Source organism: Copidosoma floridanum, unplaced genomic scaffold (genome assembly GCF_036245765.1).
Source record: "Copidosoma floridanum isolate Cflo_tuat_1 unplaced genomic scaffold, Cflo_Japanese_pri ptg000030l, whole genome shotgun sequence".
NCBI classification, from domain to species: Eukaryota; Metazoa; Arthropoda; class Insecta; order Hymenoptera; family Encyrtidae; genus Copidosoma; species Copidosoma floridanum.
The window spans coordinates 4806886-4827603 of NW_028321907.1; the positions used below are offsets into that span (position 1 = coordinate 4806886).

Below are 20718 nucleotides of genomic sequence, written 5' to 3' on the forward strand. Positions count from 1 at the left end.
GTTTACGGCAGTTTCACGCTTCCCTTTTTTCTTTTTCTTTTTTTTTTTTTCAGTGTACAAAGACCACGCCGTCGTGGGTATATATATACAATACGTATACACTCTCGAGTACAGAGAAAAGGAGCATTAAAAGAAGAAGACCGCGGAGAAGCGTCGACGAAGGGGTCCTATAGAAGCGACGGCAGTTCCGAGGATTCCGGGCGAGACTCTCTCTCTCGTAAAAGTGTCTTTCTTACCTTTGGTGTAATAACGTTACGGAGCGATGAAAGTTTAATACCGACTCGGCCGCGGAAATTTAATATCCTCCCCGAGCTGCTCCTTCCACTTGTTCGCCAAGAGCCCATCTAGAGAGCGCGTAGTTAGAATAACGCGCGGGGTTGTATGATGAATAGGTTCGCGATGCCCCGGGAGGGGAAAAAGAAGTTTTTAAAATAAGGAAGAGGGTGAATCCGAAATCAGGTGGGGGTGTGGAGCTGCAGCGCGTGACAAAGATACGCGCGTCAAGTTTGACGTATAGGCAAAGTGCGGGACGTGAAAAATAACGAGTAGGCGAATTTCTTTTTTTTTTTCCGGGGCGAAGACGGATGAATCGAAGAAGCGGGGGTGGGTCGAGAGTGATTGGGACGCGAGTGTGTGTGTGTGTGTGTAAGTGGGGGATGATAAAAAAAAAAAAAAAAAAAAAAAGCGAGAGAAATCGAATTAGTTGGAAAAACGAGATGGGTGCGTAACTGCGCTCCGTGTTATACAGTACCTATGTACCCACACCCCGAGGGGAGTATTTATTATGATGTCGATTGGTATTCAGGGACGCACCTCGTGTTTACTGCTCCGTGATTTGCATAATCGCTCGGCGTGTATATTTTATACACACATCACCGTACACGGTAAGTAGCGGCTGCTGGATGGCGTTACAATTTTGTCCGTGTGTATATAAGTACCATTTGAAAAATAGAAAAAAAAAAAAAAATGATCGAAAACACAAATCATACACGAATGGTCGCGTGCAGTTAATCCACGTATACGTATATTGTCATATAGACCAACGGAAGCAGGCGCGCGTGTATTTTATGTACTCGAGGAAAGAAATGTATTCGCTTTGATGGCTCTGAAAACGCGCTTGACAAATAGATACTTAGCATTCACGGCGAGCGTATCTGGCGAGTGTCTCCGAATATTCGCCAGCGTCCGAGAGACAGGGAGGAAAGGGAAAAAAAAAAAAGAAAACTCTCGGATCGTGACAATGAAAAATCTCCAGCCAACAGATGTATGAAACGCGCAAATGCCTCCGGAGAATCTTTCCGTACGGAGAGGAATCCGATGGAGGAGGGAGCGCCTGCCCCGGGACTTGTATGGCGGCTGTGCTGTGACGGAAGGAGAGAGTGGCCCCGCGTGTGTATTTGTGTAAGAGGAGAACTTAAAATTCTACGCGAATCTGAAAGTCTAAGGGCTACGGAAGGTGGGGGGGGGAGAAGAAGATACGGGTGTGCGTATTTTGCCGGAGGGAGAGAAAACACATCGGACGAGTAATGGGAAATTTTTCACGCCGGGGAGTCGGAGAGAGAGAGAGAGAGAGAAAAAGGTTCCGAAACGTGTGTTGTACACATAGTCTGGTGACGTGCGGACGTCGTGGAAGAAGCGGAGAGGAATTCGTGCGGGAATTGATTGGGTGGGCGGGGATGTTGCTTCTTCTTTGTTTCCTCTCCTTTACGTTATACGTTCGACCGGAGTGTCATGATCTGGAAAAGGTAAATTATCGAAGGTCTGCCCTCCCACGCGTCAGATAACTCGGGATCTTCTTTACTCCGTGTCTGTATCGGACTTTTTTTTTTTTCCTCCCCATCTTCGGGACGATGTCAACTAGTACTTAATTTATAAGAAACAGACGTAACGCGTGTTTTTATACACCGAGATACAAAATAACATTTTGACGTGAATTAAAAAACAGTTGATCAACGCTAATTGCGAAATGGGCATCGTTCATATACAAATTGAGCCGACCGAATCGCAAAATGTAAAAAGGGTCTAATAAATAGATTGGATTTCACCGAAGCCGAAGACGACGACAACTCGTGCTCCATAATAAGTATATAAGTACCGGCAGCAGCGGAGAAAGAGAGGCACAACCCGAAAGGAAAAAAAAAAAAAAAAAAAAAAAAAAAAAAAAGAAGCAAATCCAATTAGTCCGATCCATTATCGTGTTTCCACGGAGCGCGCGCAGTAACACGTATAAGAATCAATTATCCCAGCAGGGGAGAGGTCGATCGGCTTTTTCGTCGTCGAATAATCATCGTTAATCTCGGCTCACCCTCTCTCTTTGTGTACAGTTAACGTGTGTGTACCGTGTGTGTACTCGTACATTTACCACAATCATGAAAATATATAGGGTTAAACGCGTAGGTCGGCCGCTCCCGTGGTACACACGGTAGGTAGGTATAATGTAACACGCGCGAGCGGAGTTTGCGCCAACTAATAACGATTTTTTGCGAGTCCTGTGGCTGCGCGGGAATTTTGCGGGAAAAGCTCAGGCCATTACACACACACGTACGAGATGAGGGGGGGGGAAGGATGGCGGTAATACATTATCGCGCGGCTCCTTAATGGAGAAAGGACCGGCGACAAAAACAAGCGAGAAAGGGCAGGGGAACGGAGGAGAAGAAGAAGACGGAGGAGGAAAAAAAAGGACCGCAAGAGCGGTAGGTAGTCCACGCCCGCTAATACCACAATTTCGTCGTTTTTCTTCGCCGACGACTTTTTCCTAATGATTACGCCGGCCGAGCCACCCCCCCCCCTCCTTCCTCGGACCCGCTCGAGCTCGTCCGCAAAGGATCTCTCATCCGTCTCCCTCTCCCTCTTTTTCTGATGTCGTCTGTTACCCGCAGCTGCCGGAGAAGCAAAGAAACTTTTGGTCTCTCTCCAGCAAAAGTTGGCACACGCATATACACCACCCCCCCCCCCCGACCGATGCCTGAATAAATGTCTCGGCCATTATAACTATTATTTCCCTCTTTCTGCACATCTCCTTGTCCAACCTCCCCATTGATTCTGGTGTAGCTGACTCTGGAAGTCTCCTTTTTTTTTTTCTTCTTCTTCCTCCATCATCTCGCGCACCCGAACGACGCTGTCGCTAAAACCGAGGAAGAAGCAACGAGGGAAAGAGAGAGAGAGAGAGAGAGCCAAGGAGGAGAAGAAGAGAGGTATACGGAGCGACAGGAAACTTTTGTAATACGTCCTATCCTGCGAGTATACGACGACGAACCAATCTAAAAGTTTCCACGTGGCAGATTCGCGCCGGAGCGGGAGAGAGAGAGAGAGAGAGAGCGTATAATGTAACGCTTCGCAGGAACGTCGAACGTCAAAGTTGAAAGTTGCCCCGGCAGTTCCGGAGGATTCGCGAGCTATACGGGGTGCATGATGTATGTATATATGGTACAGAGGCGGGAAACCGTGGGTGGGGAAAAGCTTCGGGCTACACGGGCGAGTTTGTTTGGCGACATCAAAGGTATATGCGCAAGCGATGGCCAAATATTTGTGAGTTATGAAGCTGTGTTAATTACATACTCCTCGGACGCTCGATTAGTCCTATATAAGGCCGGGTGATGATCTCCCCGGGACCAGGTGATTCGGGCTCATTCCTCCCTTTTTTTTTTTTTTTGCTCCTCGTCCGTTTTGTTCTCTCTTTATTTCGAGAGGGAGAGGGAGCAGGGCTGTATATGTATACACACGGCAAAAAGCAGGGAGAGTTTTATAATGAGACGGAAATTAGCCGCGAGGGGTATCGGGGAGTCGACGCCACCGAAGATCCGTGGAAGGTTTTTTGATTACAGGCGAAAGGATAATTTGGATAATTTGATTATGATGCCAAGTCGCTCGTGAAGTGCCCCCCCGTAAATGAGAGAGAGAGAGAGAGAGAGGGTTGGTGTTGCGTGTGTATAATATACATGTGTACACAATATTGCGCGCACACCCGAAAGGGGAGAGAATGAGTGTTTTCTCGTAATCTCCTAATTTGACGACGACGGGCGGCTCTGCAGCGACCGAAGAAGAGGGAGCAGCAGGAGAGAATTTAATCAAACTCGGCTTTTCAATTTTATTTTCTCCTCTCTCTCTCTATACATATACATATATGTATATATGCAGCCAACCAAAAAACCGTGGTCGCTGCGTTTTATTTTTGCAGATCGCGATAAATGAGCGTCACCGCGTTATTCATTGATACGTGTATATAGACTGGCCATTTACGGGTATAGCCGCGCGATGATGTTCAATTACGATTATCTGGATGATTGCAAATTATACCAAGTGCGATGATATCTCTGCCCCCACCCCCCACTTAAAATCCATTATAAAATTGCTCCCTCGCCACCAAATTATTGGTCATACATTTCCTTTTCGAAATCGATCCACCCACGTGCAGTGTACTCGTCGACAAAGTGGATTCAACGCTATGAGTATCAACAAAGTCAAAACACGTACCTGATTTGGATTTGTCGCAGGAGCCAGGGGAGTCCTCGCCATCGAGTGATATCGAGGATATCGTCGCCTGATTCGCGCCGACGATGCCGCCCGGCGAGCCCGATGACTCCGATACCGTCGGCTGGTGCTGCTGCTGGTGTATTTTTCTCTTGTGGTTGCAGAGCTTCACCTCGCGCGTCTTGGCTTGGCTGGGGCTCCAAGGCCGCGTCGCCACCTGTAACCACAAAATCGCTCGTCATTATCCTTCTCCTCATCCTCCTCCTCATCCTTATAATGTTATACACTCGTCGGACAATCATGATTACGATCGCGAGAAAAATAAAGGGACGGCTTGTTTGTGCGTCAGCAGGGAAGGCGCAAGATCGAGGTCTTTTTCATTATTGTTATTATTATTATTGTTGTTGTTGTTGTTATTACCATTACCGTGGTACATGGTATACACGCGTGTACACACTATACCAACGCGCACGTATATATTGTTACTGGGGATGACAAATTTGTTCGGGGGGCAGTGCTCGTTCGTTCGTTTATTAGAGGCGTCCCGGGCGTCCGTTAATTGGTAACGAATTCAATTGACGCGCGCGCGAAAGAGAAAGGTACATTTGTAAGTGGCGGTAGCATTGCAACACGAGACACGCGGACGAGGGGTATATAGGTAATTGCGTTTTGGGGCTTTCGGTATGTATACTGCGCGGGAGCCCGCGTTTCGGTAATTAGCCGGCTATTATTTCAATTAGGTATTGTAATTTTGTTTGCCGGAGTTGGGAAACGCAGTTAAAGGCTTGATTAATAAAACGCCGGCACCGCGCTCGCACACAGTCCCGCATTATTCCTGCTCTCCGTGATAACTCGTGGACGCGCGATTTTGCAAGCTTACGTGTTTCTCTTTTCATTTTTCTTTTTTTTTTTCTTTTTTTTTCAACTTGTAATTGCCCAAGCAAAACTTTCGGCTACCCCATTATAGACTTGTCGATGCATTGTTTTATTGAGCGAATGAAATCACAAAATACATGGCACATGTTAATTGTAATCGAGGTCTCATTGTGGCATAGTAGCATTATTATTCATTTGTCCTGTCCCGCTGTGGTGCATTCAACTCGCCTATGGTCAACAAAATCTAGGGGAGACCGCGACCCAAGATCGGTTCGATATCGGTACGATGGGGTGAATGGAGAGGGTACGTATATATACACCTACTACACGCGGTGATAAGCGCGTATATATATACGTAGCGAACGCGCCATCTGCACTGGGCGCGAAGAAGCAGCGCGGAATTCGCGAGCTTACGCCACGTGCACCTCCACTGTAAACACTGGACGCGCACTCGAGGTATACATATATATATATATAAGTACTACTACGGGCAATGGGGGGGAGGGAAATAAGGGATGACGGACACACAGAGGTAGTTTGAACAAAGGAGTTGGGGAAAAAAAAAAAAAAAAAGAAGAAAAGACACCAAAAGCGACTTACATCAAAAGCTTATACATCCATATAACACAAAACAAAAATGAAGCGGCTCTATGTAGGTATGTATATGCATTAACTTGGAAACACAATAACCAAAGCGTGTGTGGAACTACGTTTTTTAGCGTTACAAAAGTTAGTGTTGTATTATGTATATAATATATACTAAGCCAGCGGTCTACGGCAATGATGCATTGTGTATATAGTTAATGTCAGCCACAACAACGACAACGACGAAGGCGACGCTGACGACAGTTAAACAACTGCGATCGGCGATCGGGGATGAGCCAAGGTACCAGACTAACCACGGTTAATCCAGACACGTGATTGTCCCCAAAGCGGCTCCAGTCGATTTGAAAGTACAGACTCATGGCCCCCGAGATTCGCCATAAGTGTAGGTACTCGGATGTTTCTCACGGAGAAAATATATAATAGAATATATATCGCGGTATGTGTATAAATATATGTGTATTGATTATGTTGCACGTCAGCCGATATCTAACAGCTAACAGAGCGTCCGCGCACCACTTGACACCACCCGCACATCGATGGACCACGAAATAGCGACGCGCTCGTCGAGCCTCGCGCACAAATAATCATTCATCACAGCCGGAGACGCGCGACGATGCATGTCTAGGTACATTTGCTGTTTCAATTGACGATCAACTGTACGATCACACCACTGACGCGGCTTTTCGGACGTCACGATTCACGGCTACATCGTCAACTGCACGTTACAACTTTTTATTTCAATGAAACAAACAAAGTCACACCAGCACACGCGATAACGAGTCACAATGTAAAAAGAAAAAGATACGATTATTACAAAAATAAAACACCACTCCACCAGTGTGCGTGTGTATACGCCGCACTGTAACCACGAGCACAAACACCGGGTATATATGTATATAAACAGCTGTCTCCCGTGTGTGCGCGTTGTAGACGTTATAGAGGAGGGAAGGTTGCGTAATCGATTATACACGCGTGTTTTCGCGTGCGCGCGCGCTCGCCTACTAAACGGCCTGGCTCCTGCTCTCTCTTTCGTCGCCTCCTGCTTCTGCTGCTGCGTGTTTCGGGCGCTCGCCGCTCTTTTTCGCTCTCCTTCTCTCTCTGGCTCCCTCGGCGTGCACCACGGCTCTGTGTTTATATACACTCGGCGCGCCGAGAGCAACAGCGGCAGCCTCCTCCTACTCCTAGCATCCCCCGGTAACTCCACGTGGTGGATGCGCCCCCTCCCCATTAGCGGCGGCCGACACACCGACGCAGCCCGTACTTGTGTCGTGGGGGAGACTTTTTTCTTCTTCTTCTTTCCTTCCCTCGAGAGAGAGAGAGTGATGCTGGGGTAGACGACGAGCTGCTACCGTTTCAGAGTGTACAGGGAGGAAAAAGGAAAGGAAGGCACGAGTTTGCGGAAAAGGCGACGGCACGGGGGTAGGAGGGGCAGGGAAAGAGGGAAAAAAAAAAGTACCTATAGGTGTATATACATAAATGTATAGCCCGCAAGAGGTGCAAAAGGGAAGAGGAAAGGGAGTTGTGTATAGGCGAGAGAGAGAGAGAGACAACTAACCGACAGAGACCGACCGTTCGACTCGGAGGTGGATACACTTCTATTTGGCCTGCGGGCGTCGGTGGCATCGTCGCCGGCAACAACTACTCCTCCCCGACCGTCTCTCTCTCTCTCTCTGCCCCATCGTCCCTAAAAGAGAGCCGGCGGAAAGCGAGAGCTCCGGGAGAGTTTTAGCAATGGTATAGGTATATATTTATATACATAGTGGAGCAACGCGCTTTGTCATCCGGATCTCTATACGTAAGAGTGTATCTGTCTGTCTGCAGTTGTGTGTGCGCGCGCGCGCCAGCCACCTATTACAAATACATAGAGACGCTCAAAGGGACCAAACGCCGGCCGGACCCTTCCTCCAACAATATACATACACGTATATTTTATTCGCAAGTACGTGTGCGCCAACTCGTTTTTGTCGTGCCGGTTGGGGGCTCTATAAGGGCTACTCTCTTTCTCTCCGATATACATACGCACCTTTCATCCTTTTATTTCTCTCTCTCTCCTCTCGCTCGCCGTGTGCGTCAATGTTACGTGTCGTGTTTTTTACCCCCACCGGAGCCTTTTTTGTCTTCCATCCGATATACACCTACACGCGAATAATTTCAATGGATAAAGAATATAGGGAGATGTGCTGTAACTCATCCCACTGGCATACACACATACATATACACCTCACTTTCAATTTCCATCTTATTCCTATTCTCGTTCTCTGATGGCAAGGGATCGGGCTACTTTGCGAGTGATGTATAATACGATGTAAGTGCGCGCCTGGCGCGGACAGGCACAAGGTGGTGGTGGTGGTGGAGGAAGGAGGATGATCATCCCCCCGTGCACCCGCAGTTTTGTTTCTCCATTGATCAATTGATACTTTTCTTTTCTTCCCTCCACCACGAAATTGATGATGCAGGGTGTATAGGTAGTGTATAATGTGGCTCTCGGAGCGAGAGAAATCACGCACACACGTATATACTTGCCAAAGCTGTAAAGGGGAACGGGGGAGAAGAGCGCCTCGGTGTTTGCTCGCTTTGTTCTCTTTTTAGTTTTTTTTTTTTTTTTTTTTTTCGTTGGCTGATGCTCCACGAGCGCGTGCTGTATCGCCCCGCCGTCTCTCATTGAATAAACGCGGGAGAAAGAGGAGTCCACTCGGTTTCCCCGTGCATGTAATATACGCCCGAGGCACAAGGTTTCATTCTTTCGTCCTAACAACCCAGAGGTGGTGGTGTTTCTTTTCTTTCCCCCCTTACTCGAGAGGCTTTTCTGACTCCCTACATCACAATGCTCACCCACTCTGTTTATCTTCTTCTTCTTCTTCGTCTTGTTTTATTCCCCGATCTTTTGATTCTCCCCCCCCCACCTCACCGATTGGGCGCTGACGTTGATAAATATCGCGATATATTTTGGGCGAAATAGAGAGACATTGTTGTCCGAGAAATTCCGATACGCGCCGCAGCTCCGAATGGTAATTAATATCTATCGAAGGGCACCCCCTTACCTTTGTCCGCGACCAAGAGCAGATGGTGATTTGCATAAAAATAATTAATGAACGGAAAGGGTGGGAGGAGCTCCTCCAGGGGCGCGTTGTTGAGGCGCGATATTCATGAACGGACGTGCGTGTGTATATATACGCTTGGTCAAAATAAAATGAGGCATCGTGCGTTTGGCTGGTAACGGAAAGCGAAAAAATATATATATATATATGTATATATATATACTTGCTCTTTCGATGGACGAGCAGCAACGTTTAAAATGGGGAAGGAAAAAAAAACCTCGAGGGTGCAAACAACGTATCAAACAATCGATTAGTCAAGGACTTAACTTCATCTCTATACAGAGAGAGAGAGAGCTTGGGCGGTCGCACGTATACGCACGCGTTCCACGAGGTACAATGGGGGGGGGACCTTTCACACGCACCGTACAAGTATATATATGCGCTCCCTATAAGCGAAAGGAAATAATTAGCGAAAATACTTACGCGAGAGCGAACATCACCCCCCCTCCCCTGTATCGCCGATCCCTCTCAGACTCGATCGAGTGACGTTTGTGCGTGCTCTCCATTGTACTTGCTCGCTCTCGCTCTCTCACTATACAGACGACACAAAGCTCGGCAGCAGTCGATGGGCATTCAGATATAAACTGTATATTCCTAAATATGATACAATTACTCTCTTTCTCTCCCTTTTGCACGCGTATACACACATAACAAGTATATAGACGCGGTGCAGAGGAGAAATAATGAGTATCCCTTTATACGCCACTGCGATCTTCCACGCTCGTAACTCCATTCAATTTGCTAAACCACCCCCGAGCGGACGCCGCGTTTCTCCTCCTCTTCTATACATCGCGTGGGTATATCCTTCGAGACGTACGTATCCTGTACAGTGTACGGTGTGTACCGGTCGGTGATCGATGCGCAATGACCCTTATATAGCTTAAAACTCCGTTCCCGGGGATTTCTCGCGTATACATGTACATAGTTACGTACACGTAGATTTTCTCATCCCCGAGGCAAAGTGATTATGCGCGCATCAGAGGAGAGATTTTTCGTTGTTACGAGCCCGAGAGAAGGGAGTATTTGTAAGCTCGGCCGAAAGGGAAGAGAAGGAGGAGGAGGAGGAGCAAGAGTCTGGCTTGCACGCTCGAGTGCTTTGCTCTTCTCTCTTTTGCCGGAAATCATTTCATTCAATTTGTGCTCGTGTTTTTGTGTTTGTATCTCTCTCTCTCCTCGTCCTCTCATTCTGCGGTCTATTTCTTGACCAGTGCCTCCTTTCCTCCTCTTTCTTCTCCTTCACTTGTTTGATGGGCGCAAATCTTGTTAGCAGGGCTCTTGATTCCGTACACAACAACAGCACACACAAAGTGTGCTTCTTCTCGAACGGTTTGTAAAAGTAAATGCTCTGCGAGCCGAATAATTACGTGTGGGTACATACACACACACACACAGTCCAATGAATCATGTAATTTTCGTGCGCGAGGGCCCGCCGATTGTTGTTTGCATACACACACACACATACACACACATTCCGCGCACCATATACGTGTCTCATTATTATCATCATCGTCGTGCATTAAATTCAACAATAACTACCAGTATGGCAAGCCATACGAGGGCGCGCGCATGTGTTATTACACGTTGGAAAGTATATGCATTGCCTTGTCCCTCGCCCCGTGAGCTTAATCGTTCGATTCAACTACGAAATTTCTTTTTTTTTTTTTTTTTTCCTTCCAGCCTAGCGCCCCGTTAAATAGCCCGAGGGTCGGGATGTGTTGGCTGTAACGTGCCTTTTGGGTTGAGCGCGTGTCGGAGAGGCGACGACGTTTACGCTCCGCAGTCGGATTACTCGTGTGTGCATGTATATACCCCAACACAGGCCAGGATAGAGAGAGATGTATCGGATTTATGGGCCGACAAACTCCCGCGGCCCATTATACCTCCGTATACGGCATTTAAGTAAGATAACAACCACGGAACTGGGGGGGGGAGGGTAATTCTCTCCTGCCGCCTTCATCCTCGAGAATTCGATTTCGCGAATTACCTCCCGAGGGTAGGCATATGCATGTCCGCGAACAAAGAATTTGGTGCTTCTTTTTTTTTCGTGGGCGGGAGATTTAGATGGCGAGCGATTCGTAGATGGAGTTGTGAATTGCCGATTTTTCGAGTTGTTTCCGCCTTGGGTTGTTACAACGTTTTTGTGATTTTTCACACGACGGTAGGAGCGGAGGGTGCGACGAGTTCTCGTGAAACCAAATGTTATTCTTCCGAGGAAAAAAAAAAAAAAAAAAAAAAAGAAAGAAAGAGGGAAGGGAGAGAAAAAAAATTTGTAACGAATGAGAAAACATGTATACATACCGATGCGCAGCGTGTGAATGGCCGAGTTATTTTTCTCCGCGCGGATGGATGATCGGGAATCGCCTATGGAGGCGAAAGTTTGGGCACGGGAAAAAGATTAGCCCCCCGTCGGGATGAATACGACAACAACCACTCCAAGTCCCATAGTCAGGAGAGTTGGCCAAAGCTGAGGGGGGGGGGACTTAAAATCTCTCTCGACCAGAAAACCATTTGAAAGCCGAAGCGCTTTTCAAAACAGCCGGGTGTTTTATGTTTTTGCGTGTACCGAATTCATTGTTGGGCGGGTACACACGCCAAACAATTGGATTAGTTTTTGACTACATCGGAATCGAAGCTTGGTGGTGTTTTGACATTTTTTTTTTCCTACAACATGTTTCCCAACTACAAATTTTGGTGAAATAACACATCTGAAGCTTGTAGTGGGGTTTGGTTTCTTTACGATGAATGATGGCACAATAGCAGTGTCGGTATAAGCTCATCTTGAAGAGGAAAAAGAAAAAAAAACAGCAACCTAATTACTGATTCATGGGCTATTTAACCAGCAGTAGTGAACCGAACAATTTATTTCTTAAACGATTACGTAGGTACCTTACAGTCAAGTACATGTTGACATCAATTTGAGTCACGGAGTATTGTGACTCGGCCGCTACATGTGTGCGCTTTCCTTAATTCACCTCAGCTGCCGTGACATCAGCTGTTTGTCATCTCTTTATGTCTCAATGTAACCTCAGCGGCGACGTCGCCGCATTACTCCAATTAGACCCCGGATGTGATAATTTACAATACAATTTTATTTACTCCGACCCTCCCGAGTATTGAATTACCAATGTTTTTTTTTTTTTTTTTTTTGTTATCCCTTAATATCTTCCTCAACGCGTGGACATTCTTTTTTAATTAGCGATAAAAATAAGCGAAAACAATGTGATTTTCAATAACGCCGGACCAAACGAAAAGCCGTTTCCATTTAACGAATCAAAAGTATACCATATCCTAATGATGTCGTACATGTAACACATTTGAATCAACAAAATACATAAAAGCCATGTAGTCAACGAGGTGATTTAAAGGAACCGATCCAATTACTCGGCCGGAGTTAATTGGCCCTCGATCTTTCCTCCGCAACGAGCCCCGGCAAAACCACGCGTCAAAAGGCCATATACTGCGCGTATACATAAACGTCCTCGCTCGCCCGGCCGCGATGGCATAAACGGGCTTCGTAATAAAAGGCGCGCGCGGCGAGGAGCAGCTTTTATCGATGTCGAGTGAATTATGGCGCTTCGTTGAATATTAATGCACTCGGAGGGACGCTGACGCGAGTTATATATATTTATACCTCCCTCGGAATCCTCGCTGAGCTTATATTTGGCTCTCCCTCTCTCTCTAGCGAGCGTGGGTATATTATGGCTCTCTCGCGCGAGCTTTGCACGTTAAAACACACGTAATTGTAATACGCTGTAGTTGACGTTGTGACTTTTAGCGATAATTCTTCGACAAAGGATACAGTATATATATATATACACATATATACACGCGCAAAAAATATGCAAACTAACGCAATCGTCCCCGACGACTCGTCGAGTGCACGATACGCGCCACTCATCGCCGCAACAAACAATCGCAAGTTAAACCGTGTAACGTACGGATGCATCAGTCGCCATAATCATCCTCAATTTTTCAATTCCAACCTCATCGCGCGGCCGATTCATCATAAAAATACTTGGCGTTGAGTTGACGTTAAGATGTATATATACACGCATCGCAGTGAAAAAAAGAAAAGAGATGTACCTCGCACACGTAGACCCGCAAGTATGCTCTACCGAGAGAGAGAGAGAGTATTTTTTGCTCCGACCGCGAGAATCGAGATAGAGAGAGCGACAAAAGAATCCAGCGCTACCTTTGGCAGCCGGCGCGCAATTGCCTTCAATTAAATCCTCTCAAATCATCATCAGCGACAACAGTAGCCGCGGCTTTATACCCAACGACTGCGTGTGCGTGCCCCCACACCCCCCGTGTAATGCACGAATGTATCTATATATACGCGCGGTGTATGAAACGCGAGGCAAATTGCGTCAGGCGCGCGCACACATTATACAGTGTAGTTGCACGTTGCGCAACAATGAGCCTCTTTGTCCTTCGTCTGCGGTCGTTATGGGACTATATGCGATTCCGATCGATCGCACATACATACATTATACACATAACGTATAGGTGGGGCGATCGCGATCAGTGTACCTATATATACACGACACGTTGAGCTGCCTCGCGACGATCATCATCGACGGTCGGCCGATTATTCGTGCTCTCTGCCACATGTATGGGTATACGGGCGCGGATGAAATGCGAACACACGCAAGACGGTGCTGTGATTGCAGTTATTGATTATTATATATATCCTTTCTCTCTCCTGTGCTCGTACATCTGTACCAGAGCGACCATAGCGGTGGTAGTTGAGATGTTTTTTTTTTTTTTTTTTTTTTTGGTCAAAAGATGGTCGAATAATATCGACATAACGTGCAACCTATAAATCAGCGAAACTCTTTACCGAATTTCAAAGCTCGTCTGTCTCTCTCTCGGCACTTCCAGCTCGATCGTCCTGATAAAAATACCCCCCTCTCTAGCTCTCGAGCATATGGTCCGAGAGAGAAAAAAAAAGGAGGAGCAATGGTATAGAAGGCGAGAAGCAAAAAAAAGAGCGCCACCCCCCCCCACACACATGCATACACGCGAAAAAAAAGGAAGTCGCTTGCTCGCACGCATACGGAATTCCCACGCGAAACAATCGACGACGACCACCTCGTTCTTTTGCTCCGCTCCAACAAACACATGGAGGATCGAGAATCGCAGGAATCCCTGAAAATCCCGTAGCATAGAAAGAGAGCCTCCACCGCCGCCTCGATATTCATTAAAGGCATTTCGGTTTCCGCGCAGCTTCTTTGGAGGGTGTGGGTTATACCTCCTCCTCCGTGTAATTATGCGCGAACCAAGGGCCAAAGGGCCTCTGTTTCCCCCTCGGACGAGCGGTCGGTCGGGTTGTTTGCACGATTGCCCGGGAATCCGCGTCTATACCTCCGGTGGCCGATTAGGACTCGGGGGCTCTCTCCCTCTCTCCTTGGCATTATGCAGCTGCTTTTCCGCAAAGCAAAGGATACGAGGGGCTCCTTTGGCCACGAATTTTCACGAGCCAACCTCCCCCCCCCCCGTATCCGTTTAACCCGGATTAATCAAGATTCTCGCTATACGTTGTACTCGGAAAACAAGCTCATCTCCATCATCCAAGTGGTGATGGTTATATACGGCGATTATTATTCAAATTCGATACCCACGGGCACGAGAGTTGAAACGCGTACCTACACCTACGATATTTTCCGATACGTAATTTGCGAGCATCGCCCCATGCCGATCTCACCCCTCGTTCTCCTGCAGCTGCGGTCTCGATTTCACCTTGACTTTTGTTGCATGCGGCCTTACAATGTACTTTTTCCACGTTGTTCGTAGCAACTCTCTTTATTTCTCCACTTCTGGTTGGATGCCCTTTTTTTTTCCTCTCTCGTTCCACTTCCCGCTCGCAAACTCAACGGTTGCTGCTCTCAATATGGCCAATTTATATTTATACATCTATACCCCCTCCCGTTAAATATAAATCATTTTCTATTGAGAGTCTATACGTGTACGCATCGAGTTTCACCCATACATATATACGTGCGTCTCAAAAACTCCACGGATTACAATGAAATTCATTAATTATCCCCGAAGCAGGATGGCCATTATCAATTTAAACAGCAGTGATTGCTCTCGACTTCATTTATTACCAACGCAATTAAACTCGATGGCTGCAAAATAATATTTCCCGTATCGACGTAACAAGAGAACTTGCGCGTGCCCGTAGGGAGAAAAAGGAGAAAACAATATTTGCCGAGTGTATATATATACATATATATGGAGGCACGGGCATAAATCCGGCTTTATAATTTTACATGATGCACTCGTGACTCTTTCGCTGCACGTAATATAATGTGCGCCAAAACGCCTGACCGCGGCATCGAAGACGATTGTGCATATCTGACCCCCCTGTATAGTTGTCCATAGCACACACACACACACACACACACACACACACACACACACACACACGTGTACGTAACAGAGGCAGTATATATACGTATATGTGGCCGTAACGAGCGCAGCATAACTCCGATCGGTCTTTTATTTCTCCTTCTCTCGGTCTTCCTTCTTCGTTCGACGTGTACACAAACACACGTGCGGTAACTACCCCATATCGTGCCTCCACGCCGAAGAATCTCTCTCTCTTTCTTATTCTCTCTGCTTCGTTCGTTCACGCCAGCGGCGCTCAATCGAGCGCGAAAACACTCTCCTCGTGCCTTTTGTGCGCACACACACGCGAGTGGGTATATACCTTTCTCGGTTGCTGCGGCAAGTACGAGCAAAAGGAGAGGAGAAGCGAGGGTTTTTAACGACTTTTTCGTATAAGGGAAAAAGAGCGAGCGAGGGAGCGATTCGATGAGAAGTGAAAAAAAAAAAAAATAAGAGAACGCGAAGCTCCCTTTCTTTTTTGTACTTTCCGTTCGCCGTAGGTGTTAAAAGGGCCCTCCCTCCCACCCCTTTTCGCCTCAAAGGAGAGAGCAGGTATACACACTGCCGTCGTCGCCGTTGTTGGGGGTTTGCTCGCTCAGGTATTAATCCGGCGATTGGATTTTTATCGGCGCGATAAAGTGTTTTGTTCGAGTTCGCTTCGGCGTGGCGCTCCGCTGCCTTCTACTTCGTATACGTATATAAAAACACGAGAAATGTGGGCTCGTGATTTAATTGACGGTGAAATTAATGGACGCACGCGCGTCATGGCTTTTCTTTCGACGATACGTATAAAGTAACACGTTTGTACCTACTTTTGCTCGCTTTTGCCGTTTGCGTTTTCAAATCAATTGAACGCCACCCCGCATACCTCGATGAATCGGGGGCAAAAAAGAAAGTTTTTCAATCATTTCATGTGAAGGTATACGTATCATTCGGATTATCTGATTCTCGATGGGTAATAAATTTAACGCGAGAAATCACGACGGTCCAATATTATCGCAAACTACGATCTCCCGTGAAAGAGAGAGAGTACCGATAGACAATAATATACGAGTTTATTCCGTGGAGCATCGCGAGACGCGACGGGAGGTGATATAGCCCAACGGTATACCTATTCTCTCTTAGCTCCGACACGGTAGTAGCGCAGTTAGCCGTGTATATAATATGATAAATAGCAGTAGGCAGCAGGAGCCGAGTCAATATTTGGCGTGTGCTCCTAGTTACCCGACCATTTACAAACTCGGTTGAACCAAAGACTACAACGACCACACGTACCCCGTCTTGCGGACCCATCACACTACCTAAAGCCTCCTTGTACAACTGCTACCGCCCTTGTACCTTGCAGACTCTCATATAATATATACTAGACTTACACGAACACTCTAAGCGGTGGTTATATACATACATACTAGTAGTGTGCAAGACACCCAACCTGCTAATTCAGGACGCGCACGTGCTACGCCGACGTTCCCTTTCGAGCAAATCTGCTTTGGGACGGGAATTCGGTAAGTCGTCTTTCCCTCTGCTGCTGTTACTACCACCACCATCATACACATTACCTAATACTCGACCGTTCTCGAGAAGAGCGGCTTACTTGCATCACTTTGTCGGTGCCATGGCGCGTATAAGTTATTCACAAAAACAAGTGACAACAACCACCTGCCCCTCCTGGGGCGATGCTGCAGCTTCTTTCGGGATTATCAGGGGAGGGAGAGAGAGAGAAGAGGCTTTCAGAGGGCCCGAGAGAAGCGGAGTCTCGCTGCGAGAGATTTTTATCCGACCAAGGAGGAGAAGGAGAGATCCTTACGCGGATATAATACCACTCACTCTCTACGAAGTGTCAAAGTCTCCGAGCGAGGGAAAATTCGTTTGTTTGCAAAGCCAATGCACCTGCGGTGAACAGGCACACGGGTGTTTTTTTTTTTTTTTTTTTTTTTTTGTCTCTCTAGCAAGGGCGCACGCATCCGTCTTGAGGTAATCCTCGGGAGGGAGAAAGAAAAACAGAGGGTGCGGAGGGCCTAATTACGGTTTTTGGCTAAAGAGAGCTGCCCAAGGGTCGATTGCTCTTTCGGGAATTGGAATAATATGTATACATGTATACCTCGAATGGCCCACTTGTAGGAGAAAAAAAAAAAAACATGCAGCTAGATGATAATTAATCTCCAAGCGGTGTCTGTCGTCCACTAATGGCTACCAAACGCCGAGAGCCCGTAGTACTCTTAAGCAACTCGCGCCAAAACCGAAGCCATTGGAGAAACAAAAATAAAGGCCGAAAGCACAAAATAATCGCAAGCACAAAAGACGACGACTCGTCGCACGATCTCACGGGGCGAGTTCTCGCTTCCATAACTCAAAAGCGGAGCAACAGCCGCAAACGCGCGAAAATTTCCCCCCCCCCTCCCCTATACTTTCCGTGTCCGCAAAGAGACGTCCTGCAAACTCTCCCGAGTTAAATCGGCGTTCCACTCGGATGGTGTGCTCCGTCCGCTCAGCGGGACCATAAATATCACGTACCACACGAGGTATAGGGGCGCATGAAAGCGCGATGCATCGTCGAGCCCGAGTTATGCGCGGACGTGTTAATAACAAGCCGATTCTATTCCGGCCGTGAATAAAGGGATATATCTTTTCTCCCGCTCTTTTGCTTCTTCTTCTTCTTCTTCTTCTTCTTCTCCTTCATCGGCCTTTTGTCGCGCGTCTCCTCTCGTTCGCTTACTTTTTTTGCGGGGCCTCCGTATAATAGGCGCGCGTAGGGAGTTTCATCGGCTCTGTGTGTCCCCCGGAGGAGGTGAATCTCCTTTTTTTTTTCCACCTCCCTGCTTTGGTCACCGCTACGGATGACAATGGTCGAGAGATATGTGCCTTTTCGTTTGTTTTCGTCTCGAGGGCCTTGCTGGTTGCGGCGGCTTTCGTTTGTCGAGCCTCGACCCCGGGTGGGTTATTAAATTTATCGATCAGCCGGATTTTTAATTGTGTACCTTTGCCTGCATCCTTTTTTTTTTTTTTTTTTTTTTTTTTTTTTTTGGAGTATTCGTAGCGAAGTTTCAGCTGCCGCTGATATTTATCACGTATTAGTGGGGCCTCCGGGTGCAGCTCGGGAATTCCTTTGTCCTGTGGTACCGTGTGTAATTTTATATAAATTAAAAAAAAAAAAATCATAATTCGACTCAGTATGGAGTGTCACAAAAGTGTGAAAATATGTATTTAAAAGCGCTCGAGTGTACCGAGGATGATTCAACCAGCGGAGCTCATTGTCTTTTGCTTCCCTTCGTTAATTTGCGATGACAAAATGTATTTGACGCTCTAAATCAGCCTGAATTATTTACGCGGCCATAAAGTAACGAGCGTGTCACAGCCTACATATACACACTGCACCGGTCGACGACGACGCTAATGATGAAATTCCTTCGGGGAATTCAATAATATTTTGTAATTGAGGCAGTATATTTTATTTTACCCTCCTTTCGCAGCACCGGCGGCAGTAATCCGAGAATCCGCGGCGCTAATTTTCCCGATGAAGTTACTTAACGAAGTGCAAAATCGTTTCGGCGTAAAGTGCAATAAACCATCCTTTCCAACTCTTTCCCCCCCCCCTTTTCCCATCCAATAAGAGAAAAGAAGAAGGAGAAGAGTAAATAAATTTAAAATTCTAATTAAATAGACATTGTGTGTACATATATACATAAGCGTACACGCAACGAAACACAGCGCCATTTGGCGCATGTAAGCATTTACGCCGCGGACAATGAAATCCTTTTAATTCCGCGACGGTGTTATGAATATTCAAACACACCGACTATAATCCCCTTGTAACCTGATTCTCTAATCTAAGCGCACCAAACATTGAAAAGAGGAAGAAAAAGAAAAGGGAGGGAGGAAAGAGAAGCGAAGAAAAGGAAGGAAGGAAGACGGGGACCCGAGGGCGCACGGGGCAAAAATAACCGGCCAATTAACGTTAAATTATAACGAGAAATTCGCCCTCTTTCGCGCTGCTGCACTGCACACACATCGCCCTCGACGCGAGCAAAAGAAGAAGCACCCATGCACACGTGTTGTATATATATAATACACACTGCGCGTGGAGAGCAAAGTTTAAAACACGAGCGGTCGGACGCGATATCCTCGGCGGAGCGTCGAGGGGAGCCGGGAGATATTACAATAAGTAAGACTAACAATCCATTAAGACTCTGTGGCCGGCTCTCGGCTCTGCACAAATGAAGACCATAAATTAGCGCAACCGCCCACGTGGTTGTTGTTGCGGACACGCCGGGGCGAAGAGAGGGGGAAGAAAGAAATGAAAGAAAAAAAAGAGAGAGAGCAAGAGACACTGCCGGATGGACCGGTGGTGCGGAGGAGCGTTAGAGCAGACGCCGCATTGTTAACGATTGTTAACGCGCGCTTTTTCCCTCTCCAACCCTCCCCTTTGTTTGTACGTGTGTTTAAGCGTAGGTACATGTATATAATCCGAGTCTCGCAGTGCGCGCTCGCCTGCATAAAGACGTCTCATTAAACGAATTGTTTCTCTTATACTCCATCCCCAGAGAGAGGAGCGAGATTCTTGAGACGAGTGCGCGAGGCTGTTTTTGCCGTGAATCTAATTTGTTTATCATTCCCTCCCTTCTCTCGTCTCTCCTTCTTCTTCTTCTTCTTTTTTTTTTTTTTTTTTTTTTCATTTTGCACGCGCGGGCACGAAGAGCCCCCGGCCAACTTATATGGATTTATATGTATGCGAGTCGAGTTCGTTATCGTTCCTCTGCTCTCGGGCTGTACTGCACCACTAACTCGATGATTTATCATGTTTATTATACGACCGACTGACGTAACAAATGAATTCGGCTGTAATTAAGCGCGCGTGTCGCCGTGCACATACACATTATAAGACTCGATGGGTCGGAAATTTTATGTTTTTATCATCTCGCACACGCGCGCAACTCGTTTTTTTTTTTTTTTTTTTTTTTTCCAGCACGAGTATGTATAAAACATATAAGTGTATACTGCTCGAAAGCAGCTGCTTGGCGTCAAGTGCTTCGTTACATACTAATTTCATAATTGACACTTTTCGCGCAACCGTAGTAGCGCGTGGGGAGGTCCACGAAAATCGCTTCGCTCCGTGCCTTTTTTTTTTGTTGTGGCTCAGCAGCAGTTCTCTCCCTTCCCTTCCGCAATCCCATGGCGATGTATAAAACATTGCAATCGGCTCAATTATACATTACCAGTACATCTATTCTGTTGATTTTTTTTTTTTTTTTTTTTTTTTTCGTTTAGCTCTTTAATTTGT

The 20718-nt window shown here is 46.8% G+C and overlaps 1 protein-coding gene across 5 annotated transcripts in view; it reads right to left on the bottom strand.

The window, feature by feature from the left end:
• The window catches only part of LOC106644456 (uncharacterized), a 231621-nt gene that overhangs the window by 32231 nt on the left and 178672 nt on the right, over positions 1–20718 (bottom strand). For 4 of the 5 annotated variants that reach the window (XM_089596965.1, XM_089596964.1, XM_089596966.1 and 1 more), the window contains exon 4: positions 4474–4687. In XM_089596965.1, coding sequence (XP_089453091.1) covers positions 4474–4687 — 214 coding nt within the window. Of the gene's footprint in view, positions 1–4473; positions 4688–6245; positions 6330–20718 lie in introns of those variants that run through there. The other variant, XM_089596968.1, reaches the window with a different exon arrangement.